This window comes from Syzygium oleosum, unplaced genomic scaffold (assembly GCF_021117445.2).
Source record: "Syzygium oleosum isolate NSW1041296 unplaced genomic scaffold, Sole_v2.1 Sole_v2.09, whole genome shotgun sequence".
NCBI classification, from domain to species: Eukaryota; Viridiplantae; Streptophyta; class Magnoliopsida; order Myrtales; family Myrtaceae; genus Syzygium; species Syzygium oleosum.
The window spans coordinates 11,805,086-11,828,342 of NW_026607493.1; the positions used below are offsets into that span (position 1 = coordinate 11,805,086).

At 37.8% G+C, this 23,257-nt stretch overlaps 1 protein-coding gene across 9 annotated transcripts in view; it reads left to right on the plus strand.

The window, feature by feature from the left end:
- Positions 1 to 1,133: 1,133 nt before the first annotated feature.
- LOC115691248 (protein SHOOT GRAVITROPISM 6) overlaps positions 1,134 to 23,257 on the plus strand; it is a 43,988-nt gene continuing 21,864 nt past the window's right edge. For 2 of the 9 annotated variants that reach the window (XR_008817152.1, XR_008817151.1), the window contains exons 1-25: positions 1,134 to 1,344; positions 1,474 to 1,564; positions 1,688 to 1,742; positions 1,855 to 1,986; positions 2,415 to 2,486; positions 6,983 to 7,073; positions 7,193 to 7,288; positions 10,479 to 10,557; positions 10,631 to 10,694; positions 13,511 to 13,614; positions 13,871 to 13,976; positions 14,716 to 14,805; positions 15,332 to 15,409; positions 15,619 to 15,686; positions 15,770 to 15,869; positions 15,962 to 16,108; positions 17,524 to 17,613; positions 17,693 to 17,758; positions 17,981 to 18,082; positions 18,180 to 18,254; positions 18,565 to 18,624; positions 19,645 to 19,734; positions 20,413 to 20,534; positions 22,268 to 22,397; positions 22,478 to 22,557. Coding sequence is in view for 7 of the 9 variants with exons in the window: in XM_030617847.2 (XP_030473707.2) it covers positions 1,305 to 1,344; positions 1,474 to 1,564; positions 1,688 to 1,742; positions 1,855 to 1,986; positions 2,415 to 2,486; positions 6,983 to 7,073; positions 7,193 to 7,288; positions 10,479 to 10,557; positions 10,631 to 10,694; positions 13,511 to 13,614; positions 13,871 to 13,976; positions 14,716 to 14,805; positions 15,332 to 15,409; positions 15,619 to 15,686; positions 15,770 to 15,869; positions 15,962 to 16,108; positions 17,524 to 17,613; positions 17,693 to 17,758; positions 17,981 to 18,082; positions 18,180 to 18,254; positions 18,565 to 18,624; positions 19,645 to 19,734; positions 20,413 to 20,534; positions 22,268 to 22,397; positions 22,478 to 22,557 (2,228 nt within the window). In the remaining 2 variants the exon portion in view is untranslated. Of the gene's footprint in view, positions 1,345 to 1,473; positions 1,565 to 1,687; positions 1,743 to 1,854; positions 1,987 to 2,414; positions 2,487 to 6,982; positions 7,074 to 7,192; positions 7,289 to 7,360; positions 8,027 to 10,478; positions 10,558 to 10,630; positions 10,695 to 13,510; positions 13,615 to 13,870; positions 13,977 to 14,264; positions 14,447 to 14,715; positions 14,806 to 15,331; positions 15,410 to 15,618; positions 15,687 to 15,769; positions 15,870 to 15,961; positions 16,109 to 17,523; positions 17,614 to 17,692; positions 17,759 to 17,980; positions 18,083 to 18,179; positions 18,255 to 18,564; positions 18,625 to 19,644; positions 19,735 to 20,412; positions 20,535 to 22,267; positions 22,398 to 22,477; positions 22,558 to 23,257 lie in introns of those variants that run through there. The other 7 variants (XM_030617847.2, XM_030617854.2, XM_056314337.1 and 4 more) reach the window with 6 other exon arrangements.

Below are 23,257 nucleotides of genomic sequence, written 5' to 3' on the forward strand. Positions count from 1 at the left end.
AGACAATTTTTAATAATATTTTAATAATTTTCAATTTATTATTATTTTTTCTTTTTTTCCTTTCTTCTTCCTCCTTTTGTTAGTGACCGGCCACCGGCCATGGCCGAGCAGGCTAGCCTCATTGTCATCGCCACAGGCTAGACTCGACTGGGCATGCACAAGCCCCAGTGAGGGCCAGCCTTGCCTTATCTGACGAGACGAGGCCTCGCCAAGGCTTGCTCTCGCCCATGTGAGCCCGACGAGGTTCGGTCTCGCCCACGCTAGATCCGGCGAGGCCGACCCTCGTCCAAGCCATGGCGGCCTTGCTAGATCTAGTGAAGGAAGCCCTCGCCCGGCCAGGCCTCGTCTATGGCAAGCGACGGCTACCGTTGTTCAAGCGAGGCTAGCTCGACTGGCCACCGACAAAAGGGAGAAGAAATAAAAAAAGAAAGAAAAAAAGAAAAAAATGATAAAAAATCGAAATTTTTTAAAATATTATTAAAGATTGTCAACGTCAGTACTGGCCGTGCCACGAAAGACGAACAACATTCACATCAGCAAATTTCGATCAGAATTAGCCGGATGAACTTAATTGGCGAAAAGTTTAGGATTCGATTGGTAAGATTAAAAAATTTATGACTGAATTAACAAAAATACAATAAGTTTAAGGCAATTTTCCCCTGTGCAAACGGATGTACAAGGGCAATGGCCGGTCCCCATTACGAGATTGGCCCTAGGATGCGATTGGGCGGCCCAATCACAGGCACACGGCCCATCATTACATAGCGGGCTCATTTCTCTCCAACGAGTCCAGCCCCCCCTCCCCCTTCGCTGCTAACGGTCTTGTCACCTTCCAAATCCCCCACCTGCTCCCCCGGGTTCGGTTTGGGAGCGGAGTGCGTTGGACCGACTTAAACAAACACGCACGCAGCGACGAAAAAAAACGAGACAACAATAAAAAAACACGAGCAAATCCCCATTCCTGATCTTACATCAATCAACGTTGCTCCCCCTCCCCCGAGAAGGAGAAAAAGCACGTCGACCTTCGTCCTGGCGTCGTCTTCCTTCCTCATAGCGCTCGTGGGCCCGTGCTGACGTGTATTTTCCAATATCTTTTTCTCTTTCTCTTAATTATTCGGTCGATTTTGCTCGACGCGATATTTAAGAAGGGGGAAAATTGCGGGTCGAGTTTCTAGCAAGAATTCCAACCTGTCTCCAAAGCACGCCCGAGCTGAGCGCGCACCTTCTTCTTCTCCATAATTTCCCCCTTTTTTTTCTTCTTCCCCTTCCATCTCCTCTCCGTCTCTTCTCCGTCTCTCTCGTCAATGGCGGCCTCCAGCTCCGGCGTCTCGATTCCTGCGTCCGGTAAACGCTCGCCGCCCCCGTCTGCATGGCGCGATTTCTCGTCTCCTCCTCCTCCTCCGCCTGCTTGCTGCGTCGTTCCTCGCCCCACCCCCTTTGAATTTTCTTTCTCTCTCTCTTGGGATTTTGCAGAGGCCGTGCAGGTGCTGGTGTCGTCCCTGGCGGATGAATCCCCTCTCGTGCGCGAGGCCTCCATGGCATCTCTCAAGGACATCGCCGCTCTGTACATATGCTCCCTTCCCCTTCCCTCCCTCTCTCTCTGTGTGTGAACGAGCGCATGCGTGGTTTCGTGTGTGCCCGTGGCGATGTTGATTAGGATCTTTGCTGAGCCCGCCGAAAAATGCAGGAACCCGCTCCTGGTGCTCGAGTGTTGCTACACCGTCTCTCGCGGAGGTCGACGGGTATTTACCCCTCCTCCTGCTCGCTGATTCTGCTGTTTTCTTTTTTTTGCTCCCCCGAGTGGTTTGTTGGGAATGGGGGAGCTGAATTCGGACGTTGTGCGATACGTTGCAGCGGTTCGGTAACATGGCCGGAGCTTTTCAAGTCATGTCAGTGGGAGTGCAAGCGCTGAATGCGAGAGATGTGGATCCGGCTTTCATGTCGAAGCTAGCCAAGATTGCTACCGCCGAGATGATATCCTCCAAGGTGTGTATGCGTTGGCTGATTTTACTATTGCTTTTGTCGTGTAGGCTCGAGTTTGGCCCAAGTCTCTTGTATGATTTGGGGTGTACAAGAGTTGGAACTGGACTTATTATAAGGAAGAAAAAATTTATAGCGCATAATTTGGTGAATATGTTATGTGTTTGAGAGCATATATCCTTGCTATTTTCCCCATGCTCATATGAGGAGGAGTAGTAAATTATTCACTTGTGAGGAAACCGTGGAGGATCTCTTTATTTGGGTTTCTCTTAGTTGGTGATGATTGTTGACCGGTGTTGAGGCTTGGGGGTTGATGGTCCTATGCGTGAAGCAATATGATCTGCTCAAAACCATCTTGTTTAATGGGATATTCTGGGTAAATGATGGTATACATCATGCATATCTTCCTACAGCTAATCATATTCTTACTGTAGGAATTAAATGCTGACTGGCAACGAGCTGCTGCAGGATTGCTTGTTTCAATAGGATCGCACTTGCCTGACCTTGTAAGTTGTGCTTGGATATATTTACTTAATATCTCTCCACAGTACCCCCACTGTTTTTTCAATTTGAGGTGGGGACATATTTAGATATTGGCTGCGGTCTTGGTAGGAGTGGAGATTATATATGAACTTTCCCATGTTAATTGGCTTTCTTCTAGTATTCATGCTCTATATCAAAAATGATACAAGTTCACCTGCTCTTAGCTTACCTGACCTCTGTTTTAAACTGTTTGTATTTCCGTGTTTCCTATTTTCCCTGACAAGATGTGTTGTAAGTGTTCAATTGATTTTTTTTTTTTTTTGATTGAGCACTACCTATTCATATATACTTCTTTGTCAGCACGGTAGATAGTTTTGAATTGTCTATAAACTGTTTGTGGTTTCTGCGGGATGTGGGGAATATAAACGCTACATTCACTGAAAGTTTGTAAAACTTAAAAAGGAAACTAACGTTAACTTAACATGGACAGGTGGTAATTTTAGCGTGTTAATACGAAAAATAAGCACAATAGATTGGCTAAGTATAAGAAGTTTGCCCATGCAATTCCCGGGCGACACATGCCAGTGATTCCTCCAAAGTTGAAAGATCTTTTATAATGCGGTAATCATTTATAATGCCACAATAGTGTATGTCCGTTCTTCACACGGTCTTATCTTTTTTTTTAACTTTTTTAGAATTTTGTATTTACTGAAGTTCCTTCCCTGATTTTGCGTTTTCGGCTTGTTCGAAAATATAATACTTTTGGAGTTATAGTAGTGACAATAATTATGAAATTCAATATGAGATAAAAAAACAATGAAAATATCATGTGAAAACGATATATTTTGGCATATGGAATAAATTGAATTTTCTTATATATAAATTCACTTTACACTTATCAAATATTGTATACATCCCATTTACTTATTTTCAATAGTAGGTTGAATTTATCATCAACTATTTTTCATTTATAATTCGACATGATTGCTTTCTCGCCATCTTTTTAGTTAAAATTAGTAACGAATATTGTATTCAATTATATGATGTATTGTACATAAAAGAAGTGAATTTACTATTTATGAAGTAGATTCATGTTTATGTAATCAACGATATATTTCCAATAGAAAGTATATTGTGCACATTGAAGTAATATTTACTTGTAATACAATCGTATATACTATTTCAAATACATGATTTGTTGTTTCAGCCTGATCTCGCTATACTACAAATTGCATTACATGCAATAAAGTCAATTTTTGTCCCTAGAACTTCGTATAAATATAGATGCTTGTATTTTTATTTGTAGAATTTTTTTCTTTGCCACATGATGTGCATAGCAGAGTCAAATTAATATGAACATATAACTGTGAATATATTTCCTGTACCAAAGAATATCTTGTACATTCAATTTCACATGATGTTTTTGTTTTAACCGGAGTCAAGTATATAGAGATTTATGAATAACAGACTTAGATAATTAAATAATGTTCTACAAAAAAACTTTAAACAAAAATACGGACACATAATTTCCCTGAATTTTGTTGATGTAATAATGCAATGCACAACGAGGGAAAATGAATTCAAAAGAAAGAAACTAGAATAACCTTCATCATTTCATAATAATTCAACCAAAAAGAAAACTTATGTAATTAATGTACTTAGATTTGCTTGGTTTTTTGTAGAATCAATAGTGTTAATTTATATTATGGATTGATAAGTAAGACTGAAGATCTTCCTTTTTCTATGTGTGTGGAAGATAAAACCACACACATGAATCATCGTAAATTCCGGTGGGATGAACAAGTATGAAGAAAACCTGAGTTTTGGGTCGACCTAGGGACAAGCATAACATATTATGAAAGCAACCTATGGATCAAAGTGCGTAGCTCCTTGTCTAAGTTGGCAGGAACTTTCTCTCTAACATCATGCAATTATATGATTCATGCTGAATTGCAGGAAAAAAATATCTGAACAGTAAGTAAACACTCCAAAACTGGAGTGTCACGGAGGTGGTCAGTGAAATCCCAATTATGGCAAGCTAAGAGGGCAGGGGTGAATTGAATGTAAATGAAATTTCAAAATTTTCCAAACAACTTCAGTACCAACATTGTGAAGCAGCGGTGTATAAATGGGTCAGCAATTCTATGCTGAAATACCATTGATACCGAGTAATAGTATGCAGAAAGTAATTAGGGATAAGAGAGTTTGATCTGAGTATTTGTAGAGTATTTGCCGTCCTCACCTACTTCACTCTTCCATAGCAGCCTCAAACCAAGCCGAACCCCACCATTATCCAAGTAGATCATGAGTTACATATGTCCTTGGTATGTCAGTCGTCCCACTCTACAGAAACACCAGTTGATGCTTACAACCTCCCTCTCGTGTCTACAAGAGACGAAAACCTCCCTGAATAGATTTCAGAAACTTTCTCAAGAAATTGGCAAGTTTAAGTCAAATAGTAATGATTATAAGCGATATAAGCTCTCGATTTTTCCTGCTTCTTCCAGTATGGTGCTACTTATTTATTTTGACTTCTTGACCTTATCAAGAACTTTGGGAGACCCTCAACTAGCCGCTAAGTCTCCATACCTTTCTATACTCGTATTCTTGTTGAAATGGACAAAAATCATATAGCATCATTCTGTCCTGCATGGAATTTTATTCACCATATAAGTACCAACCTTCTCGATCCTCAATTTTTTGATTCAATCAATTAGCCATTGCAAAATGCAAAGTTTCCATTTTTTGGATATGCTAAGCGTGGGGATAATCTTCACTTTCCTTGGCCGTTGACTCCTCTACATGGCAAGAATCTCAACGAGGTTAGATAGCAATCAAAGCAAGTTTTTTTTGCTGAGATTCGGATGGTAGTCCTAAATAATAGTTGGTCAATTTTTTTTTTTTTTTTTTGGTGGGGGGGGGGTGTGGGTGGGTAAAATCATTGTTACCTTTCAATAAAGCGTTGCTTGGAAAATGGCTATGGAGGTTTGATTTGGAGAAATTTTTTGGAGGGGGGCGCTACTTCCAAAACTTGGTCTGCAGGATCAACAATGAATTACCACTATAAATGGGGAAGCACATGGGGGGTGATTTTAGAAGCAGGATTTTTATTAAGGGGGGCAATGGTAGAATAATCCTATTGTGGAAATAGATGGTGGAAAAATATTGCCTTTAAAGATTTGTTCACTGACTTGTTTGCCTTAGCAAGGAACACTTGTGCTACAGTGGCTGATTGTTTTTTTTTTTTTTGGTCGAGAGTGGCTGATTGTCGGATTGCTAACAAGAGAGGTGGTTTGGCTGATTGATTTTTTATGTCAGGCCAAAGATCGGGAGGTGGAGGCTTTCTCAACTTCTTTAGCTATTGTACTAGATGATACCAGATACTGGAAAAGACACATGTCAATGTTGGATTTGTTCTAGATCTGGAAATTTTTTGGTTAAGTCTTATTAATTGAATGTTGTGTCTACACAGTTACAACATAACGTATCTTTCGCATGGAAGTCAATTTGGAAGACAAAGGTCCCTATGAAGTTCTCTAGTTTCCCTTGGGAAGCTGCTTGGGGACATATTCTAACTTTGGATAACCTTAAAAAGAGAGGAAAAATATTAGTTAATAAATGCTTTCCGTAAGAACCATGGAGAGAGTTGATACCATCTGCATATGCATTGTAGCTGGACCAAACTGATTTGGATTGTTTGAGCAGTTTTAGTCAAGAAAGGTGCAGGATGAACATTGGACTTGGGAAGCTATCTATTCATGCTTTGGAAAGAAAAAAATTGTCAATACGATTGCTCTCCTTGTTTCTTTGGTTTGTTTGGAAAGAAAGAAAAAAGAAAGCCCCCTTACCAAAAAAAAAAAAGAAAAAAGAAAGCTTCCAAAGGATAAGAATTCTCTTAGGATTCTTTTAGAAATATGTGGTTATAGATTCTTCACTTTTGGTATAATGGGAAAGTTCAGTATCATACTTATAGCTTGCTTGAAATGATAGTAATGGTCTTTTGTTCCTAATCTTTTTTTTCCTCTTTATGGGAGACTTCCCCAGTGATGTCGTCTTGTATAGGGGTGGGGCTCCCTTAGTGCCTTCATTAATAAAATTTGAAGATAACTAACGGTTGGTCAAATGTGTTACTTCCTCAGCTGAAATTCCAAATAATTTTGAATCTAAATATTTAGTGTGATGATGCAACACCCTGATGTGGCAGGCATTTGTATTTGGAATTGATAGGTAATAGAATGATATAGTTGAAAAATATGAGAGTGAGTGGGGTAATTTTGGGTGCCGGTGCCACTTGATTATTTTTGGTTTAACTGTTTGGACTAACAGCTTAAAGTAAATCTTACTTGTTGCATCTGTGATTTTCTTTATATACACTGATTTTGGTGATGCATCGATCAAGTACTTGTGTGCCACAAGATTCTTCCCTCTTTTTCACTTTTCGACTTCTTATATCTGTTACAGTTGAGTGAGATTATGATTTCACGACACTATGCTTATAACTATATTTGTTGTCTGTTAGATGATGGAAGAAGTCTTCCTTCATTTATCGGGTCCGAGTTCGGCTCTTCCTGCTATGATTCAGATACTAGCAGATTATGCTTCTGCAGATGGTTGGTGATAACTTCTCCGTTCTTTCATACTCTCTTGCCATCTTAAAATTGATTTTATTTGGTTATAGAAATATCATACTTGAGCAAACGTAACTGTCCTATTTTTGGAACCATTGAAGCTCTGCAGTTCACCCCAAGGCTTAAAGGTGTACTTCAACGAGTTCTTCCGATTCTTGGAAATGTCCGAGATCCCTATCGGCCAATATTTGCTAACGGTATTGCGTATTATCTGTCCATTAGCAATGAATCATCTGTTGTCATTTTGTTGGTATATAAAAATCAGATTGGTTGGCCAATCTTGACTCCAGATTTTTCAATGTTCAGCACTCTCTAATTTTTTTTTTTGTGGGAATGGTAAATAAAATTCATTGGAAGGGTACCAAGGGGTCACCACCCCTGTACAGAGCTAGATACAGGAGACACAGTTAATCAAATCTAACAAAGAAAATCTGTGACTTTGTAAATTCTGTCTGAACCAAAAAATTAGTTACTGTACCCATGTATTTTTTACAAGTTGATACTAGACTCTCCATTCTCAGAAGTTAGATCCCTCCAAATTATCCAAAAAATAGCTGGAGGAATCACTGAAAGCATTCTTCTCTTGTTTTTGCCTTGGCCAAAAAGCAGACCTTTCCATGCCCATATTTCCTATTTAATGCCAATAGCTTCAACCCAGGATAGACCCATGAAAGCCAAGGCAGCAATGCCACAGTGGCTTTGGCCAATTACACTGTAAAAGGAGGTGATAAACAGATTCACTTAGTTTTTACATTAAAGAACGTATTCACCATGCTGAAGTTTCTCTTTTCCAGATTGTCAATGGTCAAGATATTCACCCAAGTAGCCTACCAAGTAAAAACGCAACTGTAGAAGAGATTTTTGCTGTCCAAATTAGATCAGCTGGGAAAGCGTCCATCGCACCTGGAGATGATGAAAGCAATGCATGATAGAAGGTCGTAATAATGAACTCCCCATTCTTTATAATGTCCAACACCCCATGTCATCTCCCTGCCCAGTTTATGAAACTGATACATAATCTGAAATGGCTCAATCTCCCAATCGCAAGCCAATCTTCGGAACAAAGTATTCCAGATATCAGAAAGAGAAAAACGACCTGATAGCATTCTCTTGTAGCGAAGCTATTCTGAGCAAATCTGGAAAAAGCTCACTTAAAGGAAGGTGCAAGCACCACCTGTCATGGCAGAAGGAGATGGATGAGCCGTTTCCCACTTTGAACTCATTAAACTGCATAATATCCCATCTTCAAACTCCAACACCATAACTCTCATTGTTCACGCTAGTCATCCATCCGAAGTTGATGGCCCATATCTCAAAGACAACGGTCACTCAGTTGATCCTAAAACTTTAAGCCTCTCCACAGCCATTTTCCTAAGATGAGTTGCTGTCCGTAGTGTGTTGCTTCTGTTGGCACTTACCTGTTCGTATGGAATTATCTCACAACATCTAAAAAAGAAACAAATGATTTGCGGGATTTGTTCATTCACATCATATCAGTTGAAAATCCAAGTACATTTTCATGTTTGTGAAAGAAAGGAGAGATGAGTTAAATCTGGAGCCTGCTTTTGTAATTGTAATATATAAAACAATTACACTCGAAGACAAATAAGCTTAACTGAAAACATATCAAGACTGGTTGATCTGGTATTGATGTCTCTTGAGTAGCCTTAATCAAGGTAGCCCTGCAGGGATAAGTCCAACCTTTCTTGTGACTCGACAAGAGGGCTTTTATGGGGATCAAAGAGTTTTACATTTATATATGTTGATTTATAAAATCATTTTTTGAGAGGGAGCATCTCTAAGATATAACGAGTCATTTACATACTCTGCTCTCTCCAATATGTGGAAGCATTCCTTCTCTATAGGGATCTGCTGATAAAAGTAGGAGATGATGGCCATCTAGAGAGATAACTCAACCAGCAAAAGGCGATTTGGCGATCTAGAGAGATGACTCAACCAGCAAAATGCGCTTATCTTTATTATGATATTAATCATTTACATACTCTGCTCTCTCCAATATGTGGAAGCATCCCTTCTCTATAGGGATCTGCTGATAAAAGTAAGAGATGATGGCCATCTAGAGAGATAACTCGACCAGCAAAAGGTGATTTGGCCATCTAGAGAGATAACTCGACCAGCAAAAGGCGCTTATCTTTATTATGATATTAATCATTTACATACTCTGCTCTCTCCAATATGTGGAAGCATCCCTTCTCTATAGGGATCTGCTGATAAAAGTAAGAGATGATGGCCATCTAGAGAGATAACTCGACCAGCAAAAGGTGATTTGGCCATCTAGAGAGATAACTCGACCAGCAAAAGGCGCTTATCTTTATTATGATATTAATCATAAAATGGATGAGAAATATTCGAACGCTCTTTTATTCATGAAAAAAACTTTCCATTCTCTTGCTCCTATTCTTCAGATAGGTGTCCTTATGAGACCTGCTTCAACATTATTCTGACAGAAGAATGTCCATTGACAGCGAAAAGTAATATAGTGTTCTATTATGTAACTGCCTTAGCCCATGACTTAGCCATGATGTCCCCTTCTTTTCTAAAGATAGACAATTGTCATATATCATGCTAGTGGTATGTAAGGGCTAAAATTGTTAAGAAGAGTGCTAAAAATGCATGTTTTTGGCAGTTCTCTCTCTGTCTCTCTCTGTCTCTCTCTCTCTCTCTCTCTCTCTATATATATATATATATATTGGAAGGGTCTCAAAGGGGATGCTTGAAATAACAAGCCAAGTAAAAGCCATCAGTAAACACATATTTAAGCTATAAGCCTAAAATATGATTGTTGCTTTAGACTTTGGTTGAGTTGTCGCTTAAAATATAAATAATATGGCTGTGACCTCCTTGTTTTATATCTTTGTTAATTGTTTTTTATTTTTTATTTTTTTGACAGGAGTCAGTAATTTTAGTTAGCTGTAGGTTTTTTTTTTGTCGAATGTTAGCTGTAGCTTCAAGCACTAATTTTATGATAATTGACATAGCCAACAGACAGCATAAATGAAAATACTGGAAAGCCACAACAATGCCAAAAGGTCACCACTGACAACTAATAGCATGTCCTTAATAGGCTTTGAGTGTAACAAGCAAGTGGATTGGATGAATAATAAGTAAAATGAGGAGTGTATTGAAGTATTTTTCACTGATAAGTTAAATTTTTTTCTTTTGTTTTTCCTTTTTTTACTTCAAGCATCATCCTTCCATTTGTGGGCTGTAGCACATGGATAACTTAGATCTCTAATTTTTAAGGGTTTTTTTTTTCTTTGAAATGATGTACTTTGTGAGGTTTACATGGATAATTTTTCCAAAATATGTCTTCTTTTTGGTTTCCTCCGTATAATATAAATGACAAGTCATTTTGTTATTATCCAGCATTTAAGTATTGGTGCCAAGCTACTCGGCTGTATGTTACGGAGTTTCCTTCTCACTCACCCCTTGATGCTGATGTCATGTGAGTTGCTTTGTGCATATCTTATATTTCTTGGATCTGTAGAAAGTAATGCTTTGTAATGCCATTCTTGTAGGTCATTCTTGAATTCTGCCTTTGAGCTTTTATTGCGGGTGTGGGCAGCTTCCCGGGATCTGAAGGTTTGCTGTGTTTTATCATTTTAAAAGTGCCGATTATGCTTTGTTGCTGGTTGGCTTTGCTGATAACCTTGGGTTATGGCTGTATGATCAGAAAATTAATTTCGTATTTCTTTACGAAAAGAATACCAACTGGTTACTTGGTCATCTTTATTAAAATACTACACCAACCTGTTTTGTTTATTCACACTACTTTCGCTAATCTAAAGTTTAACTTGTTCCCCTTGTTAAGTTTGACAACTTCTCCTTTCCAATTTTTTGTTTTGTTTGATCACCTTATATCAATTTCACCTTGTAATCCAAGCAAGGTATATGTTTTTGTGGCCTGAATTCTGTGAATATGGGTAATTGTCCTAAGCTAGTGCATAATGTGGTGTCAAATGATTGAGGATTCCCGAACCTTCTTGGACTTTTGTGTAAAGAAGTTATGTTATGGTCGGTGTTAGAAAGACCAACCCAAAAACTCAAGCCATTAGGTGAAGGAGAGTTTATGAATATAAGGCCCGTTGAAACCTCATAGGAAGAGATGTGAGATACTTAAACATCGCCTATCACGTGCAACAGAGATTGAGAAGGCACGTGGAATGACGAGCGGGAGTGAGGAGCCTCACATGCTAAATAGACGTGGGGCAAAACTTGGCTTTGCTACTTTATGAAACAGTCTAACCCAAAAGTTTAAGCTGTTTGGTGGACGGGGATTACATAAACTAAGCCTCATTGAAACCCCATAGACAAGTCATGTGGAATACTTTACTAGTTGGAACATTCATTTTGAAAGTTGTACTTTGAAATTCTGGTGGGTAAAAATGTGGGAGTGTTAGATATTATGGTACGGACAAGGAGTACTACTTAACTAAATGAGGAAACAATATCAGGACAATTACTGGAAGATAGATGTTGTGGTGATTATCTGTTGCAGTAAGCACATGTCAGTTTCATACATTGTTTATGACGAGTAGATTAGGATTGCACAGGAAAGACCACCCGTTCAATCTCAAATCTTTCTTCTTTTACTATCAAAAAATTGATGGGTAATAGGATTATTGTTGTAGACATTATGTGATTGGCATCTCTTTGATCCAACTTGATTCCAATGAAAATTGTTGGAGAATTAAGGGCAAGATCTTGAATTTAATTTGAGGAATTCGCCTGTGGAAAGTCATGTATAAAGTGAGGTGGTTAAAGAGGCAAATAATTGCAAAGGCTTTTGTGGAGTGGCGTCAGTTCGTGAATTTGCTATAGTATAGCACAATATTTTCTTCGGAAAGTGCAAAGAGTGTGGGATCCACTTACAAGAGTTGATCCTCACTGACTCAAAATAGATGATTTTTTTATGAGAAAAATGGTCAATGTGTTGTTTTTCTGAAAGCTAAATAGTTTCACTTTATGAAGATATGAAGGGAGTACCCACCCATACAAAATTACAGAGAGAATCTAAAACAAAACATCCAAATAGAAAAGTGATATTTCAGTGCCAAGTCTAAGTACCTGCTATCATCTTTCTTTACACCAAGAAATTATACTAACTCTCGAATGCCCTCAACTTTCTTTCCCTTAAAATAAGCTGTAAAATTGGAGTAATAATAGCAAGTGACGAGTGTTAATCTTTTTGTTATGTGCTGATCAAACACCTTTCCAAAACTAGACTTCTTTACTAGATATAGAAGCCTCGACCTAATTGTCGATAGTTATTGAAAATAATGTTTTGGTAGGTTTAACATTGAAGCTCAATTTTATGTTGGCAAAATTTGGAGTCTAGGGCTTTGGTCGGCCTAGGTCAATATGAAACTTTTATAGTCCTAACCTAGCAAATAAATGGCATAAAAGAAAGTGACAGTGAAAAATGGAGATTTTAATAGGTTCCAAAGCGCAACATTCACAAATTGTTAGATCTATTTTGCATAAAATGCAATTATTGTTGGAGATTTCATCCTATTAGAATAATTAAATATTTCCACACCACGCCTTCATCTAATAGCTTGAGCTTTTAGAACAGTTGGCAGTTGTTCCACAAAATCTCACTTGGTATCAGAGCAGGAGGTCTTAAGTTCAAATCTTTCTGGGCTCCATTTGCCTCCCCAATTAAATATGTCCATGCTTAGTACTAGGCAAAACGACCAGACTAAGCGTGGGGGGAGTGTTAGAATATTAAATATAACCACGCCTTCATCTAATAGCTTAAGCTTTTAGAATAATTGACAATGGTCCCACAAAATTTCACACATCCACAAAATAAAAGCGGGATCAATCAAGTGGAGAAGGGCATCTAATTTTTGTATGGCTACAGAATGCCTCTTAAGATTAAGGACAAATTCTCTGGGAAAACTATAAGGCCGCGGATGCTTTATGAGATGGTGGACAGCCTAGTACAAAGATGCGCATAAAATGAGTATTATGAAGATTAAAATGCTTCGACGGATCCATAGATACTCATGAGCAGATCAAATTGGAAATTATCTTTTCCAAGGAACAAGTGGTGGAAATCAAGATAACGTGAGAGACACTGATTTGAATGTTTGAGGTTGTTTTAATGTGTTAAACTACTGTTTTCAAAAGCTGTCATGAGATTTGTTTGTTCCTTTTTCTGGATGGGATGCGGGTCAAAAGAGCTAGTGCTAGGGTAATGGTGGAATACTTGGATTTTACTGAAGGTTTGGTAATAATGTAGTGCTGTAAGAGGATGCGCGCAAACACCCCATTTAGTGGGGACAAATTTTTTTTTTTTGTTGAGCGGTTACTTTAAGATGATCGACTGATTTAATTGCCAATTTTTGTCGTTTAGACAGAGATTCTCATTGGATCTGCTCCTTCTAAAATAGGTGCGAACAACTTCTGTGGAAGCATTGGGACAAATGGTTGGCCTTATCACTCGCACACAATTAAAAGGGGCTTTACCAAAGCTAGTTCCCACAGTATTAGATTTGTAAGATGTTTACTCTGTATTGCTTGAAGAAGATGATTCATATTTATAGCTTGTTGACGTGTGACAGCCTCATGCTTTTCTTGTTTGTGCTTAATCTTAACTGTCAACAGAAACTATTTGGTATTTTTTTCCTGTTCAACTTATAAAATGAGTTTGCAAATATACATACTAGAAGCTTACACATGCAGGTGTTGACTCATGACGGGGTCTGCCATCTCAGTCCTTTCCATTTGTCTTTTATACTTACTCATGATAGGTACAAGAGAGATCAAGAAATTGCATATCTGGCTACATGCAGTCTTTACAATGTCTTATATTCCTCTTTGATGTCTGAAAGTGGTCCTCCTCTGCTCGACTTTGAGGTCAGTATGCATTATCAAATTTTCTTCTCTTTTTACCTGTCTTTACCTTCTTGGCTGAACTTATAAAACGAGTATGTCCATCAATTTTAACTTCATAGCTCGGGTTCTGTCTTTTCATCATCCTGCATCAAGTCTGTGGAGTTTGTGAAAAAGGTCTGCCTTTATTGTTGTCAACTTTGACAGTGACTTACGGCTTGTGATGGTGTTTTCAAGTATTGCATACCAAGTCAGAAATTCCATGGAATTACCCTCAACACAGGAAGTTGATGGTTGTGGTGGGTGTCCACGGTTAGCTGGGGTGGGTTGCTTGAAGAGGGATTAAATTGATTTTAGTGTGGTGTACTTGGAGTTAATGAGCCCCCTCTCCAATGAAATATCTGTTTGCAATATCTGACCTCACTCCATCCTCTGTTTCATGGAGGAGCAAAAAGTGTTTCTGTTATGTGGATACAAATTTGAAATACACGAATGTATGGCATGACTTATGTATAAAAGCATTTATGGTCATCTTTTAAGCCAAAATTAATGTTGAACACCATTAATAGATAAAAGTAACTATCTTACCAATGGAGCTCTTCCTTTGCTTGAAATGTTTAATTTGGACTGACACTGTTTTATTAATGAAATAGTAACTAAGCTGTTACTGCTTATTCTATTAAGTATTTCTGGGAAGAATAGTTCAGACTTGATTATAATTTACGTATTGCTGGAGAAATTGATGAAATCCATTTTTGTGCAGGATCTTACAGTCATACTTTCTACCCTTCTTCCAGTTGTTTGTGTAAATAATGAAGGCAAAGAGCGCGCAGATTTCTCAGTTGGACTGAAGGTGCGATCGCATGTCAGCTAAGGAGTTTTCTCTATGCAATTTTTGCAAATTCATGGCTCTTGTGGCTGTTGAGCCATCTGAAGAAAGCTGAAAAGAGATAACAAAGTTGGCCCAGTTGGTAGAGTTCACATTTCCCTGGGCATTAACTTGATTGAAATAGCACCATTCCCTCCCATATTCATTGATTAAAGAACAGAAACTTGAAACTAAACTAGAATGGCGACTCTGGTCTTGATGAAGTGCTCTTCATAGGAAGAAGATGTATGTAAAACTAGAGAGCAAAATAATGAAGAGAAGCCTCGCATATGGTGGTTGCTAGATACGATACATTAAAAAAAAAGCAACTATTCTCTGATGATACCCTGTTGATGGTTCATTACCGTTGAACAAGGACAACTTCTTATATTCCTTCCTAGATTGATGTGGGGTCATTTCAGTAAATTAGTTGGTGTGCTCTGTAATAGTTTGTGGTAGTCCAGAAAATCCTTGTTATTATCATCCTTTCATGTGTTTTATTTTTGTGCAGACATACAATGAAGTTCAACGCTGCTTTTTGACGGTTGGCTCTGTATATCCTGAAGACTTGTTTGGGTTCCTCATGAACGTGAGTTACTTCGAATGACAAAATACTCATTGAATCTTCATTTGTGTCATGCCAATGTTTATTTTAGTATTGCATAGAGTTTGAATGTGATTATTTGTTTTAGAAGTTTGGCAAAAGTCATATGTGTCTAATATTGGCTTATAATCTAACTTTTAGAGGCAGCTGAGTTGGAACTTGGATTGAAGTCATTGTATTGTCTGTTTTATTAGAAATGCAGGCTGAAAGAAGAACCTTTGACTTTTGGTGCAATTTGTGTTCTGAAGCATCTTGTACCGAGGTTTCTACTTTTTATTACAGAGCTTTTTTGGTTTTATCTTTGTTTTTTAGCTGGGTCAAACTTCTTTCTGTTTTACACTGAAGGTTGTCTGAAGCGTGGCACAGCAAAAGGCCTTCACTAGTAGAAGCTGTGAAGTCTTTACTAGATGAGCAAAGTTTGAGTGTGCGAAAGGCACTCTCAGAGGTATTGCAGCTAATTCATGGTCCCTATTTCTATTATATGATGCAATATAACACCTCCAATTAGTCACCTTACAGGGAATTGTCTGATTGTAGCTGATTGTAGTCATGGCTTCACACTGTTACTTGGTCGGCCCATCCGGGGAGTTGTTTGTGGAGTACCTAGTCCGCCACTGTTCTTTGTCAGATCATGAGAGAACTGATCCTGAAAGCTCGAAGGAGATCCAGAATAGGAGATTGGAGGTTCTTTCCTGACTCTTTAATGTTGAATTTCTTAGAGTCCATATATTTGAGTTATGAGATGAAAGAACTAGTTCTGCCTGTCTAGAATATATTCATAGATATCACTAAAATTTAAAGCGCTTTCAGATGGATGGCTTACTTTTTCCTCGTGATTGGCATTTAAGTTGTCCTATGCAAATTAGTTGATGCATCATCTCTCTTTGATATTATATGAAAGTGTCTATAGCCTTTCTGTGTATAACATGGATGCTGTGAAAAAAACTTGAGCCCTCATAAAACATAGCCACATGTAAATTGAATAATATATCTTAACTCTGCTGCTTGTGCAAAACCAGATCTTAGTCATTGGGAAACAGGCCTACTGTGTATATTTATCGTATTTTTTAACACTTGCTTCTAAGCCAAAACTTACAAATTGAATACTACTTCTGGACCTAATTACATGGATATATAAATGGAGACTGGAAGGAAAATAACATTTGAAAGTGTGGTGACTTGCACTCTCGACTTGTTCTATGGTATTTGAGCCATTGTATGTCAGGAATCGTGCTTGGAATGTATGTTGAACATATCTTAATAGCTAGAGAGATATTAATTTTGTGCGAGCTAGTTCGAAAGCTCATGTGAGTCTATTGACATCTGTTCTCCTTGGGCTTGGGAAGATCTGAGCATACTTAGAGACCTCCAGAGCTGTATTTGGGGCTTGAGAGGTACTTCAGTGAAGATTTCTTATGAAACATTTGTGTAGGAAGAAATTTGTCAAGAGGTGCTATTGATATCTCTCACATCGGTCAACAACTTTTCTGCACTGTTTTCCATGGGTGACAGAGTACCTTTCTGATAGAAAGTTGTGGAAGCCAGGATTGGGTCTGTTAATTGAAATAACAACTCTGAATCACTCAATTTTAATGCATGAAAGAAGTATTTTCTTACTCTCGCCTTCTATCCAGGTTAGTTCAGATGAAGACAAATTACGAAGCAGTCAAATAGGATTTGTAGAGAGCATTCTGCATCGTGTATTTTAAGCATGGACTGATCTCTGTTATAAGTTAGAGCAGAGATGGAAATCCTATGATTAATGACCAAAGTGATTGGTCCTTAAGAGGTTTACACTTAGGCTAGAACCCCCAAGTATCTCCAACCCCCACCCCTTGAAAACTTCGAAAGCTTTCAGAAAGGAATTCCGATAGCCTACTGGTTGGGGGGATTAAGAAAGATAATAAATTAAATTCACACTAGAGCCTTGGTTTTTGAGCTTTCACATGGTTTTGATTGACTTAAAGCCAGACTTGTTTTCCTATTAATCTTTGATGAGAAGTCTGGACCTGGCCAAACTGCTTGAGTTAATTAATATCATCATAACTTATATTGGGCTATTTATGTGCAAACATTAAATACCATCCGTTGGCTTCCAGGTGAGGATTGGAGTGGTTAATCCAGCTGAATTAAGGGCAATTTGTGAGAAAGGTCTTCTTTTGCTTACTATAACGATTCCTGAAATGGAGGTGGGCCAGTTTCACCCCTAGGCATGTTATTTTGTGGCCTATCTATAGTCGAGTTTACTGATGTCTAAGTTTCTGGCAGCATATCCTTTGGCCTTTCCTTTTGAAGATGATAATTCCAAGGATGTATACAAGTACGGCGGCCACGGTTAGTATTTTTCTAAATATATGCTGTTTCGTCGTTATTATGTTCATAGCAGCGGTACTCACACTCTGATCCATTGTTTTTTCACGTCTACCTGCCTTCTGACTAACTTGTTCAACATTCGTCAACTGGGTTGAAGCCTGTGCATGTTTAAGCAGATGGATGCATGCACTAAGGATTGCCTTCTCTTAGGTGATTGTAGTGTTTTAATTTCTTTAATGACAGGTCTGCAGATGTATCTCAGAACTATGCAGACATCAAACTTACAATAATACCGATACCATGTTAAGTGATTGCAAAGCTCGTCCTGATATTCCTTCTCCTGAGGTGGGGGCTGTGCCAGAGTTAACAGTAAATTTTGTTTCTTCTTACATTGTCTGATGTTTGATGAAAATTATCATCACGTGTGTGTTGAAACAATTAGGAGCTTTTTGCCCGCTTATTGGTTCTTCTTCATGATCCTTTAGAACGACAGCAACTGGCAACTCATATTTTAACTGTAAGTATGGTTCTGTCTCTTATGCTGTCTATCAGAAGCTTAAGTTTGTTGACGTTAGGTCTGGAGTCTTCATTAACTTTTATCCTGGAAATAGAGTTTGAATGGCAGAAACGATTTCTTATAAGATGGAAGTTTGTTTTGCTAGACGAATTTCTCTACTTGTTAGTTCTTGTTTTGGACGAAAAGAATATGGTAATTTGGGAGTGGGTGGTTGTCTTTTCTCTTTTTGAACAATTAAGCATGCAAGAAACTAACTGCTCCATTATACAAGTGTTCAGTCATTCTCACACACGCCTTTTTAATGTTGCAGGTTTTGTATTACCTGGCACCTCTCTTTCCAAGAAATGTCAACTTGTTCTGGCAGGATGAGGTAAGTTCAGCAACGAAAGTATGTATTGCCGTTTTTTTTTTATTTTTTTATGTAGGTAAAAAGACCTGGACAAAGTGTTTGGTTCCAAGAAAAGATTTGGAGAAGCAAGACAAGAACAACTCCAAAGTAATCTCAATCTAAAAAAAATTGTTTTCTAGACTTAGAGGCCAGGAAAAAGAATGAACTGCTCTCTTGAAAAGAAACTTTGCTTAAAAATGAAAACTCTAATCTGTTCACAACCCTTAGAGAAAACTAAATAGGCATAAAATCCTTTATTTATAGGAATCCTAGTTAGGATGGTAAACCAATACTCTAAGGACACTTGAAACCTAAGTAATGACTGTAAAGAAGTTTGAAAACAAAACTCAAATTGCTCTTTCATCAATTCCCCTAAAGTGGACCGAACCCTACACCATGAAGAAAATTTCCGCGTATTCTTCTGCTGGAGAAGTTTGTTCATCTCCTTTTTAGAAAATCTCAGCAAAATCAAGTTCTTTATATATGTTTACCTAAACTTCCTACACTTCCAAACAACAGGAGGGAAATTATTTTCTCGTCCTCTTATTTCTTCATCTCCTAGAGAATCTTCTAATACATAGCGTAATTCGTGTATAGTAAAGTACATATTCTTTATTCTCTTGCATCACTTTAGTATTTTTGTGCATGTTCAAAAACCTTGGTGGTTGAGCATACCATGTGCATTTTTTATACGACAAATTAGCAAATATTTATTGTCAATAGTCAACCAAACACAGTCTTCAGCAGTGGATTTGTTGTTTGTGGTTATATAGATTTATGAGATTGATGGATCCTATCTGATTTTCTGCTCATGGGACATGGCATATTTTGTCTTTTATGGATAGTTTGTTCGGTAGCTTCTTGTTGTGTATGGGATTGCATTTATGAGATAGCCGTTTTATGAATTTTTCCATGTCAATCTGGTCGTGCTTTCATTTACAAGAGACTGTATAAAAAATGGTTACTCATAAAGTTTATTTGTTTTCTTCTTGGAAGCTCTAGATTCCAAAAATGAAGGCATATGTTAGCGACACGGAGGACCTGAAGCTAGATCCTTCATATCAAGAAACATGGGATGACATGATTATTAATGTATGCTTCTTTTTTTTTTTTTTTTTTTCTTTTCTCTTTAGTGGCTTTTTTGCACCTTGGAAAGTGGTTTTCAATTGTTTAAAATAAAAAGAGTGGTAATTATTCAAAGAGGATTTTGTTCTTGAAATGGTGTTCGTGATGTTTAATACTAGATTATGGTACCTGTGATTATGATGTGATAGATGATTTGAATTGTGTGAGCAATGTAAATAAGTGCATGTTAACAATTAATATGCCTTGTATTTTAAGACACTCAATTGGCACTAGATAATTCAAGAGAAGAACCATATTGAAATTAAAGGATATTAATCATGAATTTCTGACAAGTTAACATGTTGATTAAAGTTATTAATGTTGATTTTAAAAATGGTCAATTGGTGGGCCAGCTTAAAGTCTTCTATCTTGGCATCGCTCTTATTTTTGCTTTTTCTATCATGGAAACAGTATAGGGGGATGATTGTCTAACTGGTTGGTTTTCACATCTATTATGGTTTTGTCCAGTTGTTCATCCTTGCTTTTAATGTGGTAGACACTTCTATTGTGCAAAGAAAATTGACTGACTTATTTTTTATAATGGAGAAAAAAATGATGAAGCCATAGCAATATTATAAACAAACAATGTTTCTTGTGGTTATAGTTCTTTAACCAACAATGTCTATTGTTGTTTCTGGTTGGCAGTTTCTTGCTGAATCCTTGGATGTGATTCAAGACATTGATTGGGTGATTTCTCTTGGAAATAGTTTCACCAGACAATACGAATTGTACACATCTGATGATGAACATTCTGCATTACTTCACCGGTAAATCTCTGGTTCCGTAACAACTTGTCTTATTCAATACTTATTTTCATGACTAGATTCACCGAATCCTGTTAAGTTCCTTCAAGGATATTTTTAAAAACTTTATGTGGATGTGTTTTGAATTATTATTGGTACCTGAAATATGGTGCCGTTTTTTTCACGGTGATTCTTTAGTGTGTGTGTGTGTGCGTGTGTTAGAGAGAGAGGGGAGGGGGGGTTGAGGGGGGAGGGACAGGGAGGGATGCTAGGTGGTCCTGTCGCAACCAGCGAGGGTTCTGGTGACCTCCTTTGATTATTGGTAGAGGTTCTCAGTGATTCCTTTTGATTTCCTTAATAATAGTCTCAAGAACCTTACGAGGATGACTTCTGAAATATAACAAGCTAGGTGCTTCTTTCTCATTGCTCAAATTATGTGATTTCATAACTATGAAATAGTTGGCCTTATTTCATTTATCCTATGGGGTTGCTGTGGGTTGCTGTTAGTGCTCTGATTCTGTTTCCATCTACAGCAAAACATTTTCTTCAACAAAATCCCCAAATTTGGTCCTCAGAATTCACACTGCTTAATATGGATGGTATTCAATGTGAGACCTACCTTCAACTGCAAGCATTATGAGCGAGTAAAGTCCTTTTCAAATTCTAGGAAGCTGTGACTGTCATGTCCAGCTTACCTGCAAAGTAAACTGCCATTTAGCAGTGAGGATTGAGCGCTTAGTGGTGATGTACTGTAACTTGCTGCAATCTACAGCGCTGGGTTCTTACACATTCTTACAAAGGTTGTGTGAGGAAGAGGGTGTCAATTTTTGAATGTCTCTTTTGTTTCTTCACTGCTTCTCCGTCAAAACCAGTGTTGACGTGGATTACAACAGTTTTGTGTGTATGGCCCTACTAACATAATTGTCGTTGTCCTAAACCTAATTTATTGAATTCACATCCGCTATGTTGTGTAAGGTCCGGCTTACACGATGATTAAGTGGTGGAAGGAAGTTGTTCCTCCTATTATCATGATACTTGCAAGATTGGCATACTTGAACTTGAGGGACAGCGTTGAAGTACAATTAGTGATGTTAGGAATTAGCATGTGTAAGAGGCCTAGTTAAACCTTGTAGTCAAGTGATGGGAGACACTTTAACATCCCCTCACATGCAAATGGGACTAAGAATGGTATGTGTAATGGATGAATGGGGGATTATAATAGATAAGAACCTGACACTGAAAAAATTATTAAATGGTCAAGAAGAATAAACTTGTATCCGATTACTAAGAAAGAAAGTGCATCCCAAATGTTTAAGCTATTAGATAAAGGAGAGAGCATGTATAGAAGGTCTAGTCAAACTCTGTAGTCAAGTGATGTGGGATATTTTGGCAAGTCAAAGGTCAAAGACCATTGTATATGTAATAGGGAGTGTTAAGAGTAATCGAAAATTAATTACTCCATCTAATTCTAGTAGCTTAGGCTTTTGAATTGTGGCGGCTCAATATTGAAAATGCTAATATTTGCTGGAAATTAGTTATAGACTTTTTCTTTGGATTTCCAGATTTATATTTTCACTTTGTGTCATTCATACTGAGTTCTTGGTTGGTTTCCTTTGCATGTTCGTACATTTTTGGTAGCTAGACCAGCCGATGGTATTTAATTAAGCTACATTTGCCTGGTACTTGTTTATAGAACATTAGCATGCATATGCTTATGTTAACTGGTTTATATGAACTTTTCATCATTCATTTGACAGGTGTCTTGGTGTGCTGCTTCAGAAAGTTGATGACAGAGCTTATGTACGTGACAAGATTGCCTGGATGTATAAACAAGCTAATATTTCAAATCCAACTAACAGGCTTGGTTTAGCAAAAGCCATGGGACTGGTACACTCTAAAGTTAGGACTTCGTTATTAAGTTATTCATGTTGTAGTTGCTTTCTTGAGTTAGCTTCTCCCTGCTTCAGGTTGCAGCGTCTCACCTGGATACCGTACTAGAAAAGTTGAAGGATATTCTGGATAATGTTGGTCAAAGTCTTGTTCAGAGGTGGGTAAACAGTCATCTTAGAGAGAAGGATGTTTTTCCTTTTTCTTATCTGTCTGAGCAGCCAACTTGATTGTTTCTTGTTTGCTGATAAACAATCTACATGGTCAAATTTTATATTTTGTGAAAATCTACAGGTTGTTTTCTAGTTGGGGCCCTGCTAGCATGTTCCCTAAGGCTACTCGTTAAGCATACTTAATCATAAAGATTCAAGTTTCAAAGCACTAAGTACGCTTATTACACTAAAAGTTTTTTTCTTGGTCGAAATTATTACACTAAAAGTTAGTAACTTGAAAATAGAGGACTTTGTTGAAAATTGAATCATTCATGTACCTTCGTACATTTTACTGGGTACACGGTGGGTATAATACCATGCCCTGAGACCTGGCATGTATTCTCCAAGTCCGATCTTTTCGAACCTAGACTCTGCTTCGTGACCTTTAGTACTCACCCTTTCCACAGGTTCCCAAGTTCTCCACACCCTTAGTTTTTGAGAATGACATTGAAATTTTTTGTCTTCTTTCTTTACCTTTTTGTTTTTATTTTTGGGAAGGGGAGTGGGAAGAAAGTAAACTGAATAGCCAATTTTAGGGCTAATTGCTGAATTAGGTGCAGCCATTCCCTCTAATCTTATTGTTTCCGTGCATGTTATTATTGCTTGTCTAGATAAATTTGTTCACTCTCTTTGATCTCCTATAAAGAG